This window comes from Halyomorpha halys, unplaced genomic scaffold (assembly GCF_000696795.3).
Source record: "Halyomorpha halys isolate HHAL.00 unplaced genomic scaffold, Hhal_1.1 Scaffold797.1, whole genome shotgun sequence".
Taxonomy (NCBI): Eukaryota; Metazoa; Arthropoda; class Insecta; order Hemiptera; family Pentatomidae; genus Halyomorpha; species Halyomorpha halys.
This window is the reverse complement of record NW_027108991.1, coordinates 555,246-581,560: the sequence shown is the minus strand read 5'-3', so window position 1 is coordinate 581,560 and position 26,315 is coordinate 555,246. Positions and strand designations below refer to the sequence as shown.

Sequence of the window (26,315 nt, the reverse complement as noted above, 5' to 3'; positions counted from 1 at the left end):
TTTTATATTATAAAATTTAAATAAAATTCTATTATCTATTTAATATTAAAGTTTTTAATTTGATCCCAAGCTATCCTTTAAATAGGAAATTAGTTGAAACTAATAAAATTCTTTTTATTTTATTTTAAATACTTTTTGATTATTATAATATATATGATCATTGTCTATTGTCTCATAACCACAAAGATTATATTTTTCATTACTATGCCTAATAAAATTATTTATCTGCATTTCCTCTACAGGTGTATATTGACAGCAATGGAGATGCTGAGTTCAACTTGAGTGTAGTTGCTGTCCTAGATGACCCTGAATCCAATGGCTCCGCAAGAATGAGCATGCAACGTGTTGGCTACTTCAGCTATCCGGCTAATATGACTGCTCTACCAGTGTGTTGATTATTTATTTCATATTAGTCATTACCGAAGATTTGCAATAACCAGAAAGATAGTAACACCTCTGAAAATAAGAAAAAACAATTTTTTTCCTTGAAAACTCACATGAAGAATACATTTTAAATGAACTATAATAACTTCTAAGGGAGTGAAAAGGGATTAATTAATTTTTTCAGGTCTTTTTTATTTACCTAAAATAGTTATATATTTTTGTTTCTTCCCCTAATTCAATGGTCTTCATTTTTATTTTCTGTATATTCTATGAGACATATTGTGCCTTATCAAGTCCTCTAAGTATTTTTTATCCAGATTTTCATGTAATAATGTAAAAAATAATTTTAAAATGCAAATATAATAATTTTTAAGTGGAAAGTTTGGTTTTCTGATTCTTTATGTAGGTCAAGGCAGAAATTTATTTTTTAATCTCTTAGATGAGTAGCACCTGGACATGACAGGTTTCATTTTGTCAACTAAGAAGTACAAAAAAAAAATTCAGACAGCTCATGAGATACCTACTAAATACTGTCAAACTTGGAAAAGCTGTTCAAAAATTGTTCCCATACCATCTCCAAGACAGGGGTGCTTGATTACCCCAAAAGAATTTTTAGTCAGGCATTAAAAAGAAGCATACCAAGCAGGAACTCAAAATAATTGTGAGCGGCTGCAAATAAACATCATTATAATCAGTCCAATAGACAATATTAAAAGGGATGAGAGAGCAACAGTTGAGACTTGTCGATTACATTTGTTTTCTCTCTTCGACTCATGGAGTTGACAATACCTAACCAAGGTCTTATACAAATGATGATGTAGGACTCCCAGTGAGTTCAGAATAATGATTTCCACCATATTCTGAAACTGGTTCCTCTCAACACCCAGCCCCTCGAAAAAGTTACTTCTTGCAAGAGGGAACATTCATCTTCTGAACCATAACCCTATCCTTGAAAATAGTCTATTGCCAAATTCCTCTGTATACTTTTCCTGTAAGTAAGGAATACATTTTGCATAAATGTCCCCTTTCTCTGCCTCCATTTTTTTTTTTTTTATCCCCCTCCCTTGCCATTCCCGCCATTCTGTGCAGCAGGAGTGGTTTAGTGGGGTGGGTTTTCCACATGCCACTGCTCCCAAAAATCAACATTTTTTTTTTATTTTACAAAATTATTATTATACAATAATAATGTTAGGGAGGGAGGGTCCATTTTAATTATTATAGGGAACACTTTTAACTCTGGTGCACCCCAGTACGTTGAGCGCCTTACTGATGGGGCTGCACCTTGTCCACTGCACCCGTCTGATTGCCTTCTGCAGTTTGCCACCCTGGTCCAGCCCTCCTGGTCCCAGTCTGGGTCAGCTTCCTCTTCTTCCGGTGGCTCGCTTATGTCGGACAGTCAAGCCCTTCCCATTGTTAAATGAGTGGGGCCCACCACCTCCTTCCACCCATAAATGAATTCCCTGAAGAAGGAATAATTTTCTTCTTCCATCAAACGGGAGAAGTCCAACTTGACGAGGGTAAAAATCCCGGTCTTTCTCGACAGCCTGCCTCGGTGTCCTTCCATGGTGGAGCAATCTACTATTACCTGTTCTGCTGTTCTCCGCACGTGGGGCACCAGGGGTCGATGTTCTTTCCAAAGCTATGCCCCTTTTCCTGTTAGGATCTGTGAGACCCAATAGTCTGGGAGGACTCACTTAGCCTTCAATCTAGGAAGTACAATGGGGAAGAATTTTCTAAGAGTACCGTCCTTCTGGCTTCCTACCCACCGTCTATTCCACTCCTCTATTGAATCCTCCTGCAACATTTTCTTCCATAAGTTTGGAGTCACGCCGATCCTCTCTTAGAGTTCCTCTGGTAGTGCTTCTAGTCCCTGCCTCTTTACTTCATATTTAAGGACATCCTCCCTGAGGATGAGATCCAGGGGCATCGCTCCGGCCAGCACCTGCACCGCCTCATGTGACACCGTTCTGTATGTCTTCATGACCCTCAGCATAACCAGTCTCAGTATGGTGGCTAATCTCCTCTTCTGTGCATGTGTGATGTTTCTGCTCCACAAGGGTTTCATACCTCAGAATACCCAAGATCACACCTTAATATATTGGTATCATTGCAGGGTACCTGAGGCCCCAAAACGCACCCCCTATTCTGCTTAATCCATTGAGTGACAGGGTCACCCTGCCTGCCTGCATTCTGACACTCTGATCCTAATTATTCGTTTTGAATCTTATTATGTATCAATAGCACTAAACACCAGAATGTCTATAAACCTTGCAGAGCCCTCTGTATTTACGCAATTCACTTCTTGGAAACATTTATAATTTTTCTTCTTCAGTATTTAGGCTATTTTCTTTATATTATATTTATGTGCTGGTGGGTGAAAAGGAACATATAGAATATGAATTGACTTATATCATAGAAATATTTTCAACTGAAGAATAAAAAAAATCAAATAAGGTCACCTTATGTGGATATTATTGGGTTAGATGTGAACAATATTATTTATATATTATTTTTTTTTTTTTAGTTTCTTGTTCTAAGAAAATTCTTTTTTAGGAATTCAAATATTACAATGAATCAAGAAAAATCCAGTGGGTTGGAGGTTCACAACCATTGGCTGAACCACAGTGTGGCTTCCTTGGGGAAAAGTGCAAGAAAGACAGATGGATAATAATTCTTATTATTGGAGGGATTTTTTGCCTTCTCTTGGTGGCAGGAGTTTTTGCTTTCAAGTGAGAAATCTTTCATTTTCCTGATATAACCTTTATAAATAACTAAATATTAATTTTTCAACTTACTTCGTGGAAATACTCTTGGATATTTAATTAAAGAGCTTTGGATTTTGGATAGTTATGAAGTTCAAAGTAATTAATTAAGCATATATTCCTATGATTAGAACCTTATAAGTATTACTTCCCCGTACTAAGTTTTTCAAACAATTGTTTTTCATGGAATAGAATATATTCTTTATTATCATTATTTTAAGTTGTTTACATCATTCTTATTTTAAATTTAAAATGATATAAATTTAAAAATAATTTACATTGTTAAACATTTTTTTTCTATGACTTTCTACCATATAATACAAAACTTTTTTCCTCTTAAATTATCAGTAAATATTTAAAAACAGATTATGACTTATTTTGTAAACATGATTGGTTTGCTGGAATATTTCATAGTTTCAATTTTTTTTCAGCCTTCTTACTTCAAATTCTTACTTTAATTAATTTTATATCAGTTAGTGACCACTGCCAAAGTTTCAGATACTCCGTCCAACTTCAGGGGCCTATTTAAAAAAATGGTTACCCAGTTGTTTGTTACTTTAAAGTTCTGAAATATAAGCAAATTTTCTTTCCTTTCTTTTTGGTTTTTTTATTGTGGCTTCATACCTTCAATACCTTATATTGTTTTTTCTGGTTATTTTAGTTCAAATTTTGCTTTGTCATTTAAGTTATAATTGTCCGAAATTTTTGCATTGTTACATTATTATTATTATTATTGTTGTTGTTGTTATTGGCACGACAGATTGTGGAGGTCCAAGGTCTCGTGCGATGTACTAAGGAAATACACCGCACGTTTCCTGATGTTGTTTTTTCATAGGGTGGGTTCGTCAATCCAACACCTATTTTTTGTGAGTGTCACTCATTGGCTAATGGGTATTACAAAAGCTCTTCGGGAAGCTGAGTGAATTGTTAGCTTACTGATGTAAAATTAATGAAATAAAGAATTTAAAGTAAGAAGGGTAATAATTCCCAAAATAGAAAACACAAAACAGAAGTACATAATTGTCTTTGAATAATAAACCACTAAATTGAATTCAACTATTTAATATGCCAATATTTTTGTTTTAGACATTACCGTTATGAACAGAAACTCGCCTGCCTCCTTTGGAAAATAGACATGAGAGAAGTGACTATCATTCCAACAGCTACAGCCACTCAGAAAAGCAACATGGTATTGTTTACTTATAAATAATCTAGATTCAATTTTCAATTAAATTATACATTTTAGGATCCCTTCAATAATCTAAAAATTGTTCTAGTCTCTTAATTTACTCTTTTTCTGATGTTCCACTTTCTTCCAAATTCGTACAATTTTCAATAAAATGAGGGATACTATGTAACAGTTATAAAGGAATGCAGAAGAATTTTAAAGTTTTGAGAAAAATAATCCACTTGCGACTGAGCATTCATGGTTTATCCTAATCACTCTTCATTGGCTTTCAATTTCATTGAAGTTACATGTTCACTGTTGGTATCTCCTTGTAGTAAAGGATCCTGAGATAAGAAATCCATCTCATAGAACACACATCTACAAATAATTTTAAAAATTTGTTTCTTTCACACTTAACACAGAAATGAATTTCTGGCAGTTCTGAAACTCTTATTAATTTAGTAATTAATTTATTAAAATAATGAATTAGGTCATTTTTTTTCCTATCACTCCTAAACAATGCATCCTACAGTTTTAGAATTAGAAATTAAACTGCATTAAATTCTGTATCAGATAAGAATCATAATATATTACTTTGGTTAAATAGTAAGTTGTAAATATAAGCTGTCGTAAACAAAAAAATAAAATGTATTATCAAATTTGGACAAGACTGAGGAATAGTACTACGTAGTAGGTATTTAATTAATTCAGTAATTAATTTAATAATGTAACAGAACATTAGAAATTTTATGTTTGAATGGGTCTTTTATCGATGTTTGACTTATAAGTGCTAAAGAGTGGATCTTAGTGAATAGTTTTAATTAAATAAATTAAAGAATTCTTTATGATTATTGGTTCAAAATATATACCTCAGTTTTGGAAAAATTTATTTTTTGTTTACGAAGGCTTACTATTTACAACAAACTACTTAACCAAATTAATATGTTGTGGTATTCATTCGATGTAGAATTTAATTCTGTTTAATTTCTTATACTATATTCTTATACTGTTTCGCTAGGATGCACTGTTTAGGAGTTTTTGGAAAAGAAAATTACCTAATTCATCACTTTATTAAATTTATTACCTAAGTAGTAAAGTTTTAGAATCTCTAAATATGCATCTCCATATTAAGAGTGATAGAGACTAATTTTTAAAATTATTTCGCGATGTAGTGTCTTTAAAATTGCTTGCATCAGGTTCCTGTATTATTTAGTCCTGCTTTACGTCTTGTATGTGGTGGAGCTCCATAGTCTGAGTGATAAAATAGTATATATCAATTTTTATGATTAAAAGTTACTATCCTTGGCATTTATTTATTTTACTTCTTCTGTTTTTTTATTTATGTATACTGTATATTTGGTATGAAAATGAATATTAACCACTATCCGCAATGATCCATTTTATATACTAAAAGTACAAAAAAAAAATTCTATGTACTACCTGTTTATTTATGAGATGCCAGGATAATTACTGAACTCAATTATCCCAATATATTTATATTAATTAAAATTATTTCAGTCATTAAAGCTATCATTATTGGATTACCTTTCCAAAGGCCTATCATATTCACCAGTTTACCAAATATACATCTCTACATAATATTATTACAATTGAAATATTGTAATACTCAAAAATTATTTAAAATAAAATAAATGAAATTTGATATTTTTTTACTTATTCTCATTTCTAAAGTATAGTCTTGAAGATAACAAGGTCAATTAAAAAAGATTAAATATTAAATAAATATGAGAATTTTTATTTTTAATTTTATATAATATTATAGACTCTTAATTTCAGGACGGATTTCTAGGCAATCAGAACATACATTGAGCTACTAATGACACTGAATTAAATTATTTATTAGCTACCTTTACAAATTTCCTTCAATTCTATTTGAGCAACACTAACCAATTACTCTATGTCTTCATTCCTTACAAACAAACACTCACTGTGTTTGTTCACAACTGTAAACAAAACATTTTGTCTTCTTTCCCAAAATGCTATTTCTAAAGGTCAACAAAAGATTCTCTTCACCTCTGCTCTCAGGAGAGGTCCTCCCACCAGGGGATCCATAACAAAGAGTCCCTTATTCTTCTTGGGTGACTCTTCGATGTCTTCTTTTTTCACTTCTTTTACCACTGAGAGTAGCCAAGGGATCTTCAGGACATCCTGCTTCTAGGCAATGCCATCCATCCCCTGCCTAAGCAACGAAAGATAAAAAAATCAAGTTTTCTTTCTTCCCCTTCTTTCGCTGTTAGTTCTCAACATTGATTGTAGCACTACGGTTTTGAGTTTGTTCCTATGATTTTCTTTATCAATAATTTTATTTAATACTTATTCTTAACTTCTATTTTTTCTTAAATGTATTGTAATTACAATTATGATGGGAAGTTAAAAAAAGTTTTTAAAATATTTGAATCTGCTCAACATGGCCGCTATTCAATGGACTTTTTTAGAGGATACATGCCGCCATCTTGGCTTTGAACAATATTTTTTGTAACTGCATATTTTACTGATGAAAATTGGTTAGGTTGCTTTTAGGTTTAATACTACAATATTTAACATTGATACATAAAATAAAAACATAATTAAAATCATATATATATTAAAATAACTATTTACTCATAAAAGAGGATATTACAATATATATAATATATTAGAGAGTGGTATTGGGGAATATGATCCTCAAAACTACACAAAGGAACAACAAAATATTTATTTTCATTTAGTAGATCTATGAATATAATATATTCATATAAAATAATTCAGATAATGGTTTACCATAAAATATCATTACATTATAAATGAATACCTAATATATTGATGAATAGCTGAGTGGGTGGTGCATGCTGTGGTGTGTGGTTATCTTTCAGCAGGCCCCCAAATCCCAATCTCCTGACTAGCCAGAAGTCCCAGTTCCTCCACCTTCAGTCCACCTCTCCCCCATTTGGTTGTCATGGGGTGTCATCCTTTTGATTCATCCCTTCTGATTGGCTTCCATTAGATTCCAACGAATGATAAGTTGCAAAGAGCAAGGAGTGGTTGGATAAACAGTTATTGACTTTCCTGCCGCCAAGTCAAGCCGCTGATATCTGGTCTAATGGAATTGTCCTTCTTGATCCCTAATCTATCTTGGATTCCTTATCAGGTCTGTGATCAGGTGCATTGACAGGTGTCAATCGTTTTCCTGCCAACCATCATTTCCTAAGGGATAGGTACCCAGAATCACCTCGATACGCTGGAAAAAACTTATTTGAAGATACTTAGAATTTTAAGTGGCTTAATAAATAGCAAAAAAAAATGTATAAGCCATTTGTTGAAACTCTGAAACTATTATCCTTTTCTTTGTTTTAGATTCAAGTGTGTAGACAAAGCTGTTTACGCAGTATTGTACCTGATGTGAGCCCAAAAAGGGCTTATACTAACATTGGTTTCTATAAAGGAAATACAGTAGCCATTAAAACAATTTACAAAAGATCTGTAGACCTAACAAGGAATATAAGGAAGGAACTGAAACAGGTAATTATTGCTATTTAATGCTCATTTAAATTTTTAATAACTTGATTAATATTACAATAATGATAATTTTCAGTATATTATATAAAATTATTATTTAAGAACTTTATTATCAAAACAAAACAATCATTTAGTCATTTGTTTAGAACAACAAATATTTTATTGGAAGATCTTTGATTGATTGCTTTATATCTTTATAACAACTATTTATTAGGAGGCAACATTTTGCCCCACTTGGCAGGGTTCCATAAAAAATATACTTTACTGTATTTCTTTTTATTTATACTCATCACTGTACATCTTATTTTAATTTTTTTTTAAATTTACTTTGTTAATTTTTATGTAATTATTTATGTATTTTTTTAGCCCCACCTAAATTTTTATTTTATCTCATCTCATTCTTTTACACTTATAATAAATGTATGAGTTAAAATTCTTTGACAATTATTTACATAAAAATAAAAATCAAAAAATAATGATATATACAAAATTAAATTACTAATTTAGGTTTTCAATTTTATTGAGAGTGATATCTCAAGCTATAGTTGGGAACAATCCTTGGTTTATATATGGATAAAAACTGTACTAAATAAATCCTGATTGGAGGAAGATATTTATTCTTAACAAATGTTTCGCTCCACTATGCAGGGCTTCATCAGGGCTGATAAGAATGAAGTTATGTTACCAACTGATAAGTTTTCTTTTACTATTTTGATAGCTTTATTGACCACCACTCGGACTATCTTCCTCTAATCTACTTTATATGGTCAACTATCTTCTTCCAATATAAATAAATCCTGCTTCAGCCACATCTATGATTATTCACAATAGATTACCTTTAGTACTGTCTCTTATATCAGAGATGAAAACTAACACTTCACTAGCAACACTATTTCCCCTTTCCCAAATATAAAACTCTCTTAGTTTCCCCTATCTGTCTCTCCAACGCTGGAACTTCAACTTTCGGGCCATATCTGTGCTACCTGCATCTGTTCTGAGGTACCTTCTACTTTGATCACCAAACTAACAATCCTCTCTCTACCTTTCAGGTCCTTTGTCCCTGTCTCCCCACTTTCACTTTGACCACCTTCTTGGCTCACTTAAACAATATATTTTTGGTTGTTTATATTCTTTTTTTTTAGCCCTGATGAAGTCTTACAAAGTGGGACAAAACATTGGCTCATAATAAATATTTTTTTTTACTATTTGAGTTATTTTTTTACCACTCCCAGACCATGTTCCTTTTATTAATAAACAGTCTTAATCCCACTTATCTCTCACAGGTTAGAGAGGTACGCCACGAGAACTTGATCACTTTTATTGGAGCATCAGTTGAAGCTGGAAACATAAAAATCTTAATGCCATATTGTACAAGAGGTAGCTTAGAAGATGTTTTGGCGAATGACGACTTGCATCTTGATAATATGTTTATTTCTTCTCTTATAGCTGATATTATCAAGGTATATTATATTTTATATTTGCTAAAACTTTTTGAAAATATTTCTTGGTTAATTAAAAAAATCTTTAATTAAAATTTCAAGGCTTAAATAAAACTTATAATATTATTAATCAACTTAATGCTATACATTCAGGGAATGATCTACCTTCATGATAGTGATATTATATCTCATGGCAACCTCAGATCTAGCAACTGCCTTGTGGATAGCCGATGGGTTCTTCAAATTTCAGATTTTGGTTTACATGAGTTTAAAGGTAATGAATATTTGTTCTTTTAAATATGTCGAGTAATTTTTTTTTTTTTTATTCTTTTAATTAATTTTAACAAATAGAAACTTGATAAAGAAACTGTGTTTGCACCAATTATGTTGGCATATTAATCATTAAAATTCAAAATCATTTAGTAATAAATTTGTCACTACAATAATTCACATGTACTCTACTTTCTGTGTAGAATGTGTTAAATATAGATTATTTGCCCATATAGATAAATGAAATAATAATGTTGATAAAAACTTAAGATTAACATGGAGATTTTTATTATGTGAGTTGTGATCCGGATTAAATGTAAGAATCAGTTATTTGGTGCTGGTATTATTATTTATATTTTTTCCTTTTTACAATTTTAGGTTCAAATTGAGGTGGGAGACATGGTTCAATCACCTACAGATATAAATTTTATAACAAATTTTAAAAACGTTTGTACAATTCTTGATGTATCCAAGAGAACCGCTTCTTGAGTCTCTCTTAGGAGGTCAATTGGCATTTCTATTCCATCCATGTCTGCCACAGTTGACTTCAGGATCAACCCTTGAGTCAATATTATAATTGGTATTTCTCCTGCGCATTCTAGATGGTACAGCTCCTCTAGTTCAGCAGCCAATTCCTGATATTTCCAGAACTTCTCACCCACAGTTGAATTAATGTTGTTATCGTTAGGAATCACAATATTATTAGTCTTAGCTTTCTTTTCTTTCTATTCATGAGTATGCCTGGTTTTTTATGGTTCACTGTGTATTCTGTAATAATAGATTTGTCCCAATATAGGTTGATGCATTCTTTTTGGAGTATCGTACTTTGATTATACTTACAATATAACATATTTACATCCAATAGATTAAATTTAATCACTAAGACCATATAGAAAATTTCCACCTCATGATCATGGAAAATTTATTATTATTATCTTTCTTGATACTGCGAGTTGAGTATCTGAGGTAGGAGACCAGAAGTCCAACCACCTTCCTATTTTTGTTTATTTATTTTTTCAAATATTTAAAAATTTTCTCACTATTTGTGTGTCTAACTGTTGAGTCTATCTTAGCATATCAATAGGCAACCCCTGATATTTTTTGAGTTTTTTTCCCACAGTGGAGCTTATATTATTATCGCTGGGGGTTCCCACATCAATAATGTCTGCATTTTTTTCTCTTAGATTTTTATTAGATTACTCTTCTTCTTATTATTATACTATTATTAAATCATATTTTTTCAAGGATTATTTATATTTTATCATCATATCAAACACTTATATTACAAGTTTTCTGACTATTTGATGGTAAAGGTGAATATAGATTTCCCTTGAGTAAAGTCCAAAATTCCTGTCATAAAACTATTCAATATATGTATACACATATTTTTTTAAACAAAGACTTTTGTTATTGTTCATGAACTTTTAAAAGATATTTTGTAAATAGCTGGTCAGGAGGAGCCTGATGAGAGTTTGGAAATAAGGAGGCGACTCTGGCGTGCACCAGAAATACTAAGGGCAACACATTCCCATCCTAGAGGTACACAGAAAGGAGATGTCTATTCATTTGCTATAATTCTTTATGAAGTTATTGGGAGGCATGGTCCATGGGGAACAACTCAACTGACACCTCGAGGTATGCTAAGTATTCAAACACATACTTGTTTGATTTATTATTATAAACTAATAATAAATAGAAATCAATATTTTACAAATATTTCCAGAAATTATAGAACAAGTAAAGAGTGGCTCTGGTCTAAGACCAGATGTGAAGGCTTTTGAAATATCTCCTTCAGTAATCGCCTGTATGGAAGATTGTTGGCACGAGGACCCAGAACTGAGGCCAGATTTCAGATTTGTTCGCGTGAAATTGAAGGAAATGCAGGCTGGCCTGTGAGTTTATATGCTTTATTTATTTCTTCAAAAATCAATATATGGAAAATGTAACTTTTGATAAAATGTTAAGATTTAATATTTAGTATAAAGATAAATTCAAATTTTAAACAATAAAATTGAGAATGCTAACTTTTATTCCTTTGACAAGTTTATCCCACGGATATAATATGATTTTAACTAACAGTTTCTTGAGTTTAACCTGCCAACTGATGAAATTATTTGGTTCTTGAAGCCTAATAGGATATGTGAGAAAAATAAACTTGTTTTATGTTTTTCAATATCTATCTTGAAATATTTTATTTGAAATAAGGAATTTTTTTTACAGTCAAAATGAAATGAAAACTTTTATTGTGTTAATTATGACGTTTTACCTTCAACCAAGAGTTCTTTACCACAACTTATTATAAACCTAATTCTCTTATGAAAAAAAATTTCCTAACGATTCTTTTAACAGTTTATGAAGCCAACTCCAAAAATCCAATTACCATGTTCTATAACTTAATTAATTAAACGTAAAAGTAATTATTAAAAAAAATTAAAATACAAAACATGAAACATAGTTTTAGTTTGTGTATTTTTCATTGTATTCAGGGATACATAGCCATGAACTAAAGATGTTTTAATATTAATTATAATCTTATAATTTCTTCGAGACTGGTTTTATTGTTTAAATAAAATAATTTGTATCTAAGTTAGGTCTTAAACACTCTAACCATCCTCAATCCTAAATAAAAATTTATAATAATCCTAAATAAAAATTTACATCTAACATCAAACAATTAAATCTTTTTGCTGGCTATTCAGGCTATTTTTGCCCAGGTCAATAAATTTAGTCAAATCAACCTATTTTGTCACTTTTCTATTAAATTTTAAAACTTTTAATTATAGATTAACTTAACACTATCATCACTCACTTATCTATCTATTATCACTAAATTTTTGTCCAAGTTTCCTCAAGCTCCTTTTCCCTCCTCTATATTGTTATCTATCGCCCACCTCGAGTCTGTTTTGATGATACATTTGAATTCTCCTTCCTTTCATATATTCCTCTCATTCAAAATGAAATAATCGCAGGCAATCTCAACACCGATCTTCTCACAGATTCTTCCCATAGATCATACCTCATGGACCTTATTTTCTACCTAGACTTGTTTATAGTTCCCTAACAATCAACACATCATACCCTGTTAACTGATACCTGGCTTGATTTGTTTACCATCGATCTTCTACAGAACCTTTTTTTCTCTTTCCAAATTCCTATGTTTTTTCTTTCATCCCATGACCTTATCAAAATTTCCTACAACGTCCCTACCCCCATGCTAATTCCAAAGAAAATTAGTAAACTAAAACTTAAACATAGAAAACATTGGCCCTATCTTGATATACTTTCCCTCTCCCTAGAACTTACCTATTCACTTTTATGCATTGATAACATGGTCGAATACCTCTCTTCGAATCTCGTATACTGAGTTGAAGTGGGTCTATCCAAGCTCCCAAACGCAATACCTCCTTGGTGTTTTCAAGTTTTTAAAATTAAAAAATCAACCTATATCCTTGATCTCCTCACTCTATGATCATCCATTCATTCAGTATACACAAGATCCCAACCAATCAATTTATATATGCCTTCTCATATTACAGCCTTCTTTAGCAAACCCTTTGCCTTATGTGCAACCTCTTTCTATCTCCATTCGTCTATCCTTATCCATCTTTTCCTTTAAAAACCTATTCCTTCAAGTTCTACATAACCAAACCTCCGCATAACTGTGATCTATAAATATAGCCATTATTGATTACTACTATAAATTATAATTTAACCTAAGGTTTTTATGTTATTTCAACATAATTATCAGGCAGACATTTAACATTAATTTATAAACAATGTATTTATTCTTTGGGGAACATTTGCCCCAGGATAAAATTATTTTTTCATTCATTCAATATTATTTTAAAGTGAATGATAATAGTGTTAACTTAATCTGTAATTAAAATTTTATGAATTTAATGGAAAAGTGCCAAAATAGGTGATTTGACTGAATTTATTATTGACCTGGGTAAAAATAGCCTGCAAAAAGTTTTTAATTGTTGGATATGGAACATAAATTTATATTTAAGATTGTCCTTGAGGATAACAAGATTGGCTGAAACATTGAATATTTAAAGCAATAATAAAGAGTGTTTAAGAATTAACTTTGCTAAAAATGATCTTATTTAAATTACTTAATCTCATATTTTATTTATATCAAGTTAACTTTAAATATCTGAGAGAGAATTGACTTATATTTTTTTTTCTTTAGAAAACCTAATATTTTTGACAATATGTTGGCTATAATGGAAAAATATGCTTCCAATTTGGAAGGTCTTGTTCAAGAAAGAACCAACCAACTGACTGAAGAGAAGAAAAAGACTGATGCTTTACTTAATAGAATGTTACCAAAGTAATCATTTCAGTATTAATTGTTATTATTTTGTAATTATTATTAAAGATTTCAGTTTACCAACTAATTAATTAATTATTTTATGGCAGAACTGTCGCTGAAGCACTAAAGAGGGGAGACCCAGTTGAAGCAGAAAGTTTCGAATGTGTTACAATATATTTCAGTGATATTGTTGGATTTACTGAGTTATCAGCTGTTAGCACACCACTTCAGGTAAAATTTACATCCATTCTTTGATTATTATTTGTTTTTAGTTGTTTTATTGCTAATATCATGTACTATAAACCAATAATTTATAATGATGTATTGATATTATTATCATTATTAAAATACTTATCATAATATGAGTGAATTATACTTTATGTAGTGAGGTGTTGGCAGTTAACCATAGATTAATATGAAGAGAAGATGGTTGTGGGAGGGGATGTGGTCAGAAACATAAAACTCAAATAAAGAAAACTTATTTATATGTATTTTTTTTCTTTTGCTGACTGCACCCCTGACCTTCTCCTCCTACACTTTATATATGTTTATACTGAAGTAGAAAAAAGAAAGATACTTAACCATCTCCTACCCTCATAAATTTAATGTTAAAACTTTTTAATGCATAGCTTAAAAACTGAATTAGATTATATTAGTTTAAGTTATATTTTAAATTTTAGTTTTGGGAAATAAAAGCCTTAAGAAAGTAAATTGCATTTTTCCTCATTTATATTTAATAATGGATGTCACTATTACATATCTGAATCAGTATTGATATGTATTTTCAGGTTGTGGAACTCTTAAATGATCTCTATACCTGCTGTGATTCAATAATTTCCCATTATGATGTGTACAAAGTAGAAACAATTGGAGATGCTTATATGGTTGTGTCTGGTCTTCCTGTTCGAAATGGAGATCGTCATGCTGGTGAAATTGCAAGTATGGCCCTTCACATGCTTGCCAATATTAGGAGGCTTGAGATAAGGCATAGACCTGGAGAACCTTTGAAGTTACGAATTGGAATTCATTCAGGTACAAATAATTTTTTTATCACTTTAACAGGCTTTAATTTAACCAATTTATTGTGGATGCCACAGGTTTTCATGCCGTTTTCTAGGTTAAGGTGCTTTTTAAATAATGCTCGATTTAAATATCTTAAGTTTCCTCTTCCCGTTTTAACCCATCATCGGTCGCTAAGTTGATTTTAACATGAATAGCCATCCGTGAGACTTTTTCTCACATTTATTAATTAGAGCTCTTGAACGCATTTCTTAAAATATAAAATTTTGATTTAGATTTGGTTTATTTAAGCTTCACAAAAAAAATTATTAAAAAAATTTATTATGATACAAGAGCAACCTAGTTTTAAAAAATTTAAAATACAAACATAATTATTAAATAGTAATATATATAAATTGATATTTTGATACAAACAAAGTTATAAAAAGAATCAAAATACAGATTTTTCCTATTATAAGAACATAACTCTAATCTTAAAAAAAAAATGCTCAGTCTGAAGAAATCTCTTGTGCACAACTGGTGCATGTGAACACCGTATGACTGAGACATATCGGTCTTTTGCACTGATGGAAATTCTTTTTTGTTCTTTTATTCGCTCTCCTGTGACAGAATGGACAAAATCCCTCTGTAATAGTGGGTGTGGCACAGTGATGTAGTGAAAACATGAAAAGACAAATTTTTGTTATAAGGGCCACCCTCATATACACTTATACTATCAAAATACAATTTATAGTAAATAATACATATCTAATGAAGTTCCTGGTTCTTCAAACCTACGATTCCCTAGGTCTACTAATTTTTTCTTTGAAAAAACGAAACATTTTTATGGATTAAATACATATACACTTGGCACACGTGAGAAAAATCCTGAAAACTTGAATATTTTTATTGCAGCCTCAGTCACGTGTGAGGTAATGTCTCATGAGAAGGATATATTATCAGTGAAAGAGGGCTGGATGGTCACTCAGAGCTGCTAGAGTGCTGGGTGGGGGGTGAGGTATAGAAGGAAGAGACTATGAACTGCAGGTTCCAGGAAGATGGGAACCACAGTCTCCCTTGAGCAGCACACACCAAGACCCGGAAAACGATTAATGTGAGAGAAATTCTCTTGCAGCGACCAATGTCGGGTTAAGCAAATATTTCAAAAGTGATATTGGACCGGCGCTCCCTGAGGGTCTTAGTAGGGCAGATCTGGTCAAGATGAATTGCCTTTATTTTTGTGTTATGATCTCTTGTAAGATTGTGACATGTCATACATTCACCAACCTGCTCGCTATAATTGTCTGTTTGAAAAGTAAGATAAGTAAGTCTACCTCGGAGGGCAAGAGGTAGGTGGACCATTGGTGAGTGGTATACATGTATGTTACAGGACTAACCCAGTTCCAGCTAGGTTCAATAAGTCATATTGGGAGTATGTTAAGCCAGGAAGGTAGAAAGTTTTATTCAACCATCACAAAGGGTTTGTGCTTCTAACAGTAAAATCTTTTTCCAATTTGGACTCTCTCTTCTGGAGTTATTTAATTATGAACATAATTATAATGTGTTATAAAATTAATTTTTTTTAATTTTCCCTCAGACAGAATTTCCCAAACAATTTCTTCCATAATGAATTGATTAAATCAGGCATTGCATGCCTTCCATTTTAATCTATTTTAAGAATAATATCAATAATCATCCATAGTTACTATGACTACACATCCATCCTTTTTTTTTCTGGTTTAAACACCTGATATCCCAACTCACCCTAACACAGTCCTAACAACATACGCTAATGACACATGTATACTGTCTGTAAACAACGACCCAACTAATGCATCACAAACACTACAGGCACACATAACATCTATTGAAGAATGGTGTCAAAACTGGAGAATCAAAATAAATCCTGACAAATCCCACCAGATCACCTTTACTCTCTGTCGTAAACCTCTACCCTCCTGTCCTACAGTATCCTTTCTAAATACTCCACTAATGCCTGTTGAATAGATTCGATACTTAGGACTCCATCTTGACAAGAGACTTACTTGGAAACTTGACAAACGCTCTAAACTTCCCATTCACTACAAAAAATTAGTATACATTAAGATAATCAGACCAATTTGGACATATGGAATTGTGCTCTGGGGCACCACCAAACCATCAAATTCCTCCCGCATCCAATCCTTACAATCCAAAATCCTACGTAAAATCCTTGATGCTCCTTATTACGTTACAAATAAACTCGTTCACAAAGACCTTAATATCCCATTCGTTGCAGAATTGGCCCAAAACAGATATGCCTCTTTTCATTCCAAACTCCTTAACCATCCTAACCCATTAATTCTTAATCTTTCATCCTTAACAATCCCTGATAATCCTCCGAGGCGTCTGAAAAGAAGATGGCCATGGGACCTTCTAATTTAAATTAATGTTTGAAGTACCACCGATGGGTGGTTCCTTCCCAAGATTTTCAAGTGTATATGAAACATACAACATATTTACTATATATTATATTGTACAGTTGTAAATTATATTAAATAAATAAATTAAAAAAAAAAAAATTATTCTATGAGAATAATATTAAACTTATAATATGTATAAAGGCCATTGTGTCGCTGGAGTTGTTGGATTGAAAATGCCTCGCTATTGTCTTTTTGGAGATACTGTGAACACAGCTTCCAGAATGGAATCAACTGGCGAAGCTTTTAGAATTCACATTTCACGAACGACACAACAATTACTTGAGAGGCTTGGAGGTTACAATTGTGAAGAAAGAGGAAATGTTTACATCAAGGTAAATGCAAATTTATTTATTATTTACTACTGATTGTTAAAGTACAGTATGTTCTGCTATAATTCAAATTTTAGTAGTAGTTTCCCCTAATCTTAAATGTTACTTAATAAATACATTTAATGCTCTTCTTTAAAAATTCATATATTTTATGATTATTTTTTTTTTAGACATTACATCATTGTAATTCTCTGATGATAGTACATTATCTTTCAGTTCGGATTCCTTACTTTTTTTTGTCTTAATCAGATTACCATATAGATGTAATGAGCACAAAACTAAGCTGCCATTAACTCAATATGCTTGTTTGTTCTTGGAGCAATAGATAAATATTGTATGTTTAATATTTGATATTCGTGATTCCTTATACAGCTATACTCTTTAAAGCCTTAGTTTTTGTTTGCTATAGCGAGATAGTTTTAGCTTATTCTAGAAGCTTATAGCTTAAAGCTCTTGCCTTCCCACCACTGAGTGGACTGTTCTAGACTAAATCTTTTAGAAAAAAAAAATGAACGTTGGGATTCGAGATCATTTATGGATAATTTGTTGTCCATGGTAATCAAAACATGAAATATAGTTGAATGAATTTTTGTTGTCATATTTTAAAAATGTAAAGATATTTATTTGGTCATGAGTAATTATCAGTATAGATATCTATGTACAATAAAAGATAAATTTTTAGATTCCAATACACAATTATAATATGAAAATATAAATTAAAGATACTTTCTTTATTGGAAGATTGTTGATTGAAGGTGAGCAATATATAAAAGGATTATAACCCGGGCCCAGTCAAAAGAACTCAAGTAGTAATAAGACTATTTTTTATGAGCCAATGTTTCGCTCTACTTTCTTCAGGGCTAAAAAATAAAACTAAAATAATGTAACAAAGTAAGCTTGTAGATAACATAAATAAAATTAAACTAAATTATGACTATAATCAAAAAATATAAATTAAAATAAAAAAAAAGTCAAATTAACAAATTAAATTAAATAAAGTAAAAATAAATTGTAGTGGTGAAAAGTATACATCGTCAAATATCTTTTTGTAATTCTTGTTTATTTATAATTTTCACTGTACATCATTTTTTAATTTTCTTTAATTTACTTTGTTCATTTTTATTTAAACTTCAAATATTTTAAATAATTTTTAGCCATACTTTACATTACTTTACTTACTTTGTTGCATTATTTTAGTTGTTTGTTTCTTTTTAAACCCTGAGGAAGCCCTGCAAATTGGGGCGAAACATTGGCCCATTATAAATAGTTTTATTACTATTTGAATTTTTTTGACCGCTCCTGGAAAATTTTCATTTTATATATCATCCTCATTATATGTAAACTTAGCTTAAATGATATTTTTAATAATATGACAAGGAAAAAATAAGAATAAATAGATCATCATAACTTTTAATAAGTTTTTTTTTTTAAATATTAATTTAAATTTAACTACTACATTCTAAAAATGACTTCGAATGGAATTAATTTTAGGGTAAAGGTGAAATGTTGACCTATTGGCTGGTTGGAGAAGACTCAGAACGAAGAATGGCTCGATTACAGGATGTTGTTCAGTCAAGTATAAGCTCAGAACGTATGTATAGATTTTAAATTTTTTTTGTTTTTACTTGTCTGAATAATGAATATGTTTGATTTTATAACTCATAAAAATACTACTTTGATCTTTGCATGCTTAAGTACTTATGCGTGATTATCGAAACATCATTCAAGTATACTTGGACAAAATGATTGAATATGCATGATTGTCAAACCAAAGCCATTAATATCTCACTGTTAATCATTAATATACCTAAATTTCATTGATACTGGAATCATTAGGATTTTTATTTATAGATAAAGTTTATCAGCGAATTTAAGACATATAAAACAATTATTGATAAGTAACATAAATGCATAATGTAGACTAAATTTCTATATCTATCTCACATCAACATTTTAATCCATAATACACTGTATAGTTTGTCATTAAGAAAGTCACTTTAAAAGACTTAATTTATTGGTTTGGAATGTTCCAACCATCCACTAATAATCTTATTGTAATTGTATTTTTTTAATTTTACTGTAATTATTTAATTATTGATTGAATCTCTTCAAAATTCATCTAATTATGTAAAGATCATAAAAATGTTTAACCTAGGAAAGACAGCACCATAGAGGGGTGGGCTTAGGTAGCATTGGTTGCTAAGACAAAGTAACCTCATTTCCCTTTCAATGAAGCTAAATTATACTGGTTGTTTTTATTTTATATTTTATTTACAAAAACCTTAAGTTTTAAAATAATGCAAATAAACTTTTGGATTGAATCAAAGAATTAAAACAAAAATTAAATCTGTACTGCTACAATCCATGGAGGGTTGTTAGGGGTGCATTACTTTGTAAAGAAGTACTGTTACTTGACCAATGGTTGTGCAAGGAGGTGATCTGATCAAAATCATCAACTGACAGATTTTTACCCAATTAAGGGTGTTTGAGGATGCTTCCTTAAGAATTTTTTAATGTGACTTGGAGATGTTCTCTAGTGGAAAACATGAAGCGGAGAGTTGGTAGCCATATTGGCCTGTACCGGTAAAAAAGAGCAAGCAAATTTTCAAAAACAAACACCACTTTCTACATTGCAATATGAATGAGTTGCCTCACACTCAGGCAAGAGGGACGGTGGCAAAATGAGAGAAGAAAAGGGCAAGAGAGAAACCCATCTTCCATCGTAACATCGAATAGAACATCAAACTAAGTAATCTATAATCCCTTCCATTATTCCTTACAAACTTATCAATAGCCAAAATTAATTTAAATTCAAACCATTATCTTGTAACTCTTTTGGCAAAACAAACTTAATCAATTGTTTTATGACTATTAAGAGAATAGATGTTTCATTTTATTTTGTTCATTATAATTATAATATTTCAAATACAATCCACTCCAGTGATACCAGCAAATTATAAGTAATTTAGCTAATATCCCCCAATAATGAAACCCGGGGAATACTTGAGTTACACACAGGATATCCACTTTATGAGGCTGGGTAGATCCCAGAAGGCTCCCGAACTCATAGGTACAGTAAGAGAATAAATAATTATCTACTACAGCCAGATTCGAACCTAGGTCCTCGGAGTTAATAACACAGTACCTTACCAATAAACTATCCACTCCCACAAACCAAATTATTACTGAATTCAATTGACACCCAAAGTATTTTATATAATGAATTATCACCAATCCGCTTGGACAAACCCAGCCTCTGTAAATTGGTGAACTAACCCTTCATTCGCTTGTTTAACTGTATTCCCTTCTTTTATCATTGCATCAAGAACTGGATCCTAAAACTTTTAATGGCTTGTAGTGGTATAGACTATTTTCTTAGACTTGAAAATTTACATGTATACCTGTGCATAATAACGATCTTTTGAAAGAAACTAGGCCTGCTCAATCTGTGATGATAATAGCATTGAATAGGTATAGATACCTGCTGGTCTACCCCACATAATTCTTCATAACTTTGTTTTCTAAACTTTTTTTCCCAAATTTTGTTTGAGTTTGAGTGGGACATCGTTTCCCATCTAAGCCCTTTTGAAAAAGTTCTCATTGGTCTCAGAAATCAAACTAGTTTCTCTAGATTTGGAAATACTTCTGACTTAATTTGTTCCATTGAAAATTTATTATAAAATACAAAAGTTAAGAATACATTTATAATATAATCTTAAAAACTATTCTTTAAATAATTATGATTCTTTGAAAGAAAGGTATGAGTGAAGCTCCGGACCTTTTGAGAAGGCCAACAGGCAATGAGCTACTACCAGACGCAGGTGATGCAACGGCAGCAAGGCTGTTACATCAGCTTCACCTCCGAGCTGTTCGAGCCTATTCAAAACATCATTCCCAGGTACTACTGATGTTCTGAATGATCATTATGTCATATCTAAACCATCGGGGTCAAAGTTTTAAGAAAAATAGAGGAATCCTTAAGGGAAGTCCGGTACACCCATGTGTCAGGCCCAAAACTCGTTAACCTTAGCAGAATCACTTATATATGTATATTGTAATATTCCTGATTTATTAAAATAAATATAAGGAATTTTAACTGTTTTTATTATTCTCAAATCCAAAATTAAAACTTTGATGATGACAAGGTTTAAATAAATAAAATTAAATATTAACTAGATATGAATTTTTTAAAAAAATTAATAAACATTATTGACTTTATCTCAGGGCGGGTTTTCCAGACAATTAGAACACAAAGAGACTTAACTAAATTAATACCCACTTTTACAAATATAATTAAATCCTGGGTGGAGAAAACTAACCAATGAAGAAATCTTCTTTGATGACTGATGATCCTTAATGTCTTCTTTCTAAAGATGCTACCACTAACAGTAGATAAAGGGCAAAATAGAAAGGTGTGATTTTCATTGGATCTGATTTGTAATAAGAATAAGAAGTGAGTGGAAGAATAACCCATGTTTTGTTTGTTTGTTGTTTCCATATTTTTCAGTATAACATTGTAATATAAACATTTTAAGTGCTCAGAAAGTTCTAAATAGTTTTGTTTTTCTTAATAATTTCCAACCCTTATACTAGAAATATATGGATCAATAAATACTGTTTAAACTAATAATTAAACAATTAATTAACTATAATAAATTATGATAAACATTTCTTGATGACATGTTATGATTCAGTAATATTTTAATTGATTTCTTTAGGAGGCGCTGCCTAGTGGTATACCATTCCATCCTCACCATAATGGTCATAGATCAGAACCTGTCATCACGTTCAAGGATACATCAACGTATGTGTAATCATTTCCGGCCTAGAGAGATATTTTATTTTTTAAAAATATGAATAATTGTATTGTTTAATGCTTGTTGAGAAATCTTTTCTCTTGATATGCTCAAATTACTTTTGTCCAAGATAAGTAGCATTTATATACTTAAGTAACATTAAAGTGAATGACAAATAAAAAAAAAATATTGTTCATATCAAGTGAAAATTTTTGTATATATTTGTGTAAACTTCCATTATTATATTAAGAAAACTCTAGTCATATATTAATGTTATCTTTGATGTTTAATAAAATAAAAGTATTTTGATGTTATCTATTTAAATAAAGTTTATGTCTGTTTAATAAATGTTGAATTAGAAACTTGGATATTATCGAATTGTTGACATGAATTTAACAGGGTTTGTGTATGTCTTTATTTCAGAAATATAAGAAAAGTCTTTTAGAGTTAATAAATATACTATTCTATTGGAAATATTTGTTGATCTTTTTTTTTACTTTCCTAAATTATGTTAATTATGATACTCATCTCTTTATTATGTACTATTTATATACTTTGAAAAATGAAATATTGCCATGAACAAAAAAAAATTATCAATTTTTATTATTTGATCTGTTCTACTGTCAAAGTAGATTTATTTATTTATTAACATTTACAACTGTATTTAAATAAAAATACATCTAGTAAATTTGATGAAAGATCATAATAGTATGATAAGGGCAAGTAGAGAAACTACCCATTAATAACACTTTAATAATAGTTCTACATTAGAATGTCTCGAAGTCATCTTCTTTTCAGGCATCTTGGAGGAGGAGTCAGGAATGGAAGAGGGGCCAAGGTTAGAAACTAGTGGGTTTGGGAGTTTACAATGGAAGGATTGATAATGTAGATTTAATATAAGGATAAGTTGGTCAGGGGGTTGCGATCATTACTTATTTGAGAATAAGTTTTATCAAAAGTGAAACCTATTTTTTCTGTTTGCCTACATATTGCCTAAGTTGTAGTTCTTCATCAAGGTGACTGGGTAGTTCTGCTATAAGTATATTTACAGAACACTTTGAACACGTTGACAAATTGAATACATTGAAAACACTCAATTTATTAAAAGCATAAAAATGTATTATATTTACATTTTTATTCTATTAATGGTATATTATTATATACTATAATAAAAATGTAACAGATTATAACTTAATGAGATCTTATTTAAACTTGTAGTTAAACTCAACACTTATTTACAATTGCAGTAGAATTTAACATTTATTTACACTTGTGGTAGAGCTTATTACTTATGTATACTCTTAGTAAAAAGCTTAACACTTATGCAGCAGAATCTCTTACTCAGATGTCCTAAAATATAGGCTGAAATATTGCCACACAATAAAAAATCATTTTTACTCATTCGTATTCTCTTCACTGATAATAATATAATAATTAATGAATAATAATAATATAATAATGATATGAATAATAATAATATAATAATTAATAAAAATGAATAAATTCATAAGAGATGTTTTTTCTTCTTTTATTATAAATCCCTAATCCTTGAAGGGATTCTATGACGGTCATCGCTTCACTTTGCCAGTTTCTGAAGGAAGTTGTCAGATTTTCCCACCTGATGTGACCTTAGTAAGAAGATTGTCTGAGGCTATAACTGTATGACTCTATGTATTGGTTATGGAAATTGCGTTTAGTTCCTTCAGCCAGGTGGTCTACTGGTGTCCTTAATATGTGAGCGGTTTCTGACCAGAGAGTTGTCAATTTTTTTATGACCCCTTTCTTGGTCAATTCTGACATACGGAGCGGGGTGAGAGGAGTTATTAACAGGGTACCACCCTATCCCAACCATGTTGGGGGGTCAAGTTTTCATTTCATGGGACAGCCACAGAAATGAAAGTCAACACCTCAGGCCTGATTTAAACTGGGACTGCTCCACTCTCCCAGCAACAGATGGTTCAGGGAACCATCCACTATCATTCACAGCTGGGTTAGGCTTATAATCTAGAGGCTCCAATCATATTTCTGCTTAACTAGCCATTGACTTGCTAATATTTACTGATTTATTACAAAGTCAGTAACAAAAACAAATGGTAAAAAGTGAAAATAAAACTTCTATTCTTGAATGGTTTATTATACAACTAATTATATGCGGTTAAAAAGAGTTTACAATATATATTAGTTTAGTATTTAATTTTGATTACTGTTTTGAATGGGGTTACATGGAATAATAGAAGAGATTATAGTTTACTTGGTGTTTGATTGATGATGGGTTATTATGGTTTTGATGAAATTTGAAGACTGGTTTCTCTCATATGTTATCTTCTCTTCCCCTCATCCTGCCTCCGCCCCTCTGCCTGGGTGCTGAGTATGAATATGAGAAAAAATGGTGTGGCTCTGGTTAGACTGTGTTCACTCTTTTTTAACTGTACAGAACTATTGGGTACAGAGACCCTACTACTTCATGTGTTTGCCAATTGATAGCAGTACCTTGAGGTCCCGTTCAAAACGTTTAAGGGGGCTTCCTCAAACTTTTGTTTCTTTTGTTTAACAGTTGTAAAAGGGAAATTTTTTAATTAGTACAAAGTAATGAAAATAGGAAACCTTTTTTACTATTCTATTTCAATGATACATGTCATTAACATGATCCACCTTAGTCTCCCTACTAGGATTTATATCATTGAAATTTACTTATATTAATATTTTAAATCAGTGTTTTTATCAAGGGCTCTTTTTTTACTCTGACTTAATGTTTTTGAATTTGGTTTTCTTAAATAAATGTTCACTTACCTTTATTAAGTTTTTATGCCTCGTCAAGAAAATGCTGCTCAACATGTTAACGTATAATGAATATACTTATTTGAAGAAATACTCTCTATTATCTATCACTTTCAGATTTTTAAGACGATTTAAATTAACTTTTTTTCTGATAAAAATAACTTTGGTCCTGAAGAGATATAGAAGGTTTAACCTGTACTAACAGGCACAAATTTTTACAAATTAATTAACCCGGTAGAAGTGTCCTAGTTTTTTGTCCTGTAAGAGGTGTTTCATGAGAATTTATCTCATGGTAGACATTTTGTACTATTTTTTTTTAAATATAATTAGATATGCTGAGGAAAAATATCTCAAAGATTATGTTCAATACTATTTGAAATTGAAATTGTAAATTGTAGATCTTCTATCAGGGGCTGAAGTATCCAAATTTTGTAAAAGATCTAAGATCATCTTGCCTTGATTCATGATTTAAAATAAGAAACACAGGAGATGTCCAGGTGAGCAAAATGGTCAAATGAGAAAAAAATGTCATGTTAGAAGTGTATTGGTGAGAGAAACGCTCATTCTTACCATTGTGATGAGGACAGAGCAAAACTAAATTGAGTACAAGTAGGGAGGTAAATAAGGGAGTAACATAAACAAGCGACAATAACAGCATCACAGGGTTAATGGAAGGTAGAAAAAAATATAAACAAAACAGAGGAAATACTAGGAAAATATAGAGGTTTATTTCCCAACATTGTCAAAATGCTCAAGACCACACCTCTCTCTGGTTATTCAATATTAGTAATCTAGTAAAAATAATACCTAAAAAGTTATTATTGGCCATATAGATAATTGGCCATATTATGTTTTTTGATTTGTTGAATTTGAATCTTAAAAATGATTGAAAAACATTCAAAGTTGTGTTCCATTGTTGTAAATTCTATTTCTATAAAATTCCCAGAATTGTTTTATTAAGGATTATTTAAATAATGTTATGTAGCAAATTTTAAATTATGTGTATATATGACAATATTTCAAAAAGAAATAGATGTAATTGACAAAATGAGGTATATATTAGTACATGAATTTGGAGCAAACCTGAAATATTGTAA

The 26,315-nt window shown here is 30.8% G+C and overlaps 1 protein-coding gene across 1 annotated transcript; it reads left to right on the top strand.

Moving 5' to 3' along the window:
- Nucleotides 1–242: 242 nt before the first annotated feature.
- Nucleotides 243–22,831, top strand: LOC106686203 (guanylate cyclase 32E; the record flags this gene model as incomplete). Its single annotated transcript, XM_014429383.2, is given in 15 exon segments — nt 243–386; nt 2,938–3,113; nt 4,233–4,335; nt 7,669–7,833; nt 9,114–9,290; nt 9,423–9,543; nt 10,986–11,174; nt 11,263–11,431; nt 13,732–13,872; nt 13,962–14,085; nt 14,643–14,886; nt 17,457–17,647; nt 19,136–19,235; nt 21,403–21,542; nt 22,363–22,831. Coding segments are annotated over 15 exon segments (2,280 nt in total), but the record flags the coding sequence as incomplete, so codon positions are not given.
- Nucleotides 22,832–26,315: the final 3,484 nt, after the last annotated feature.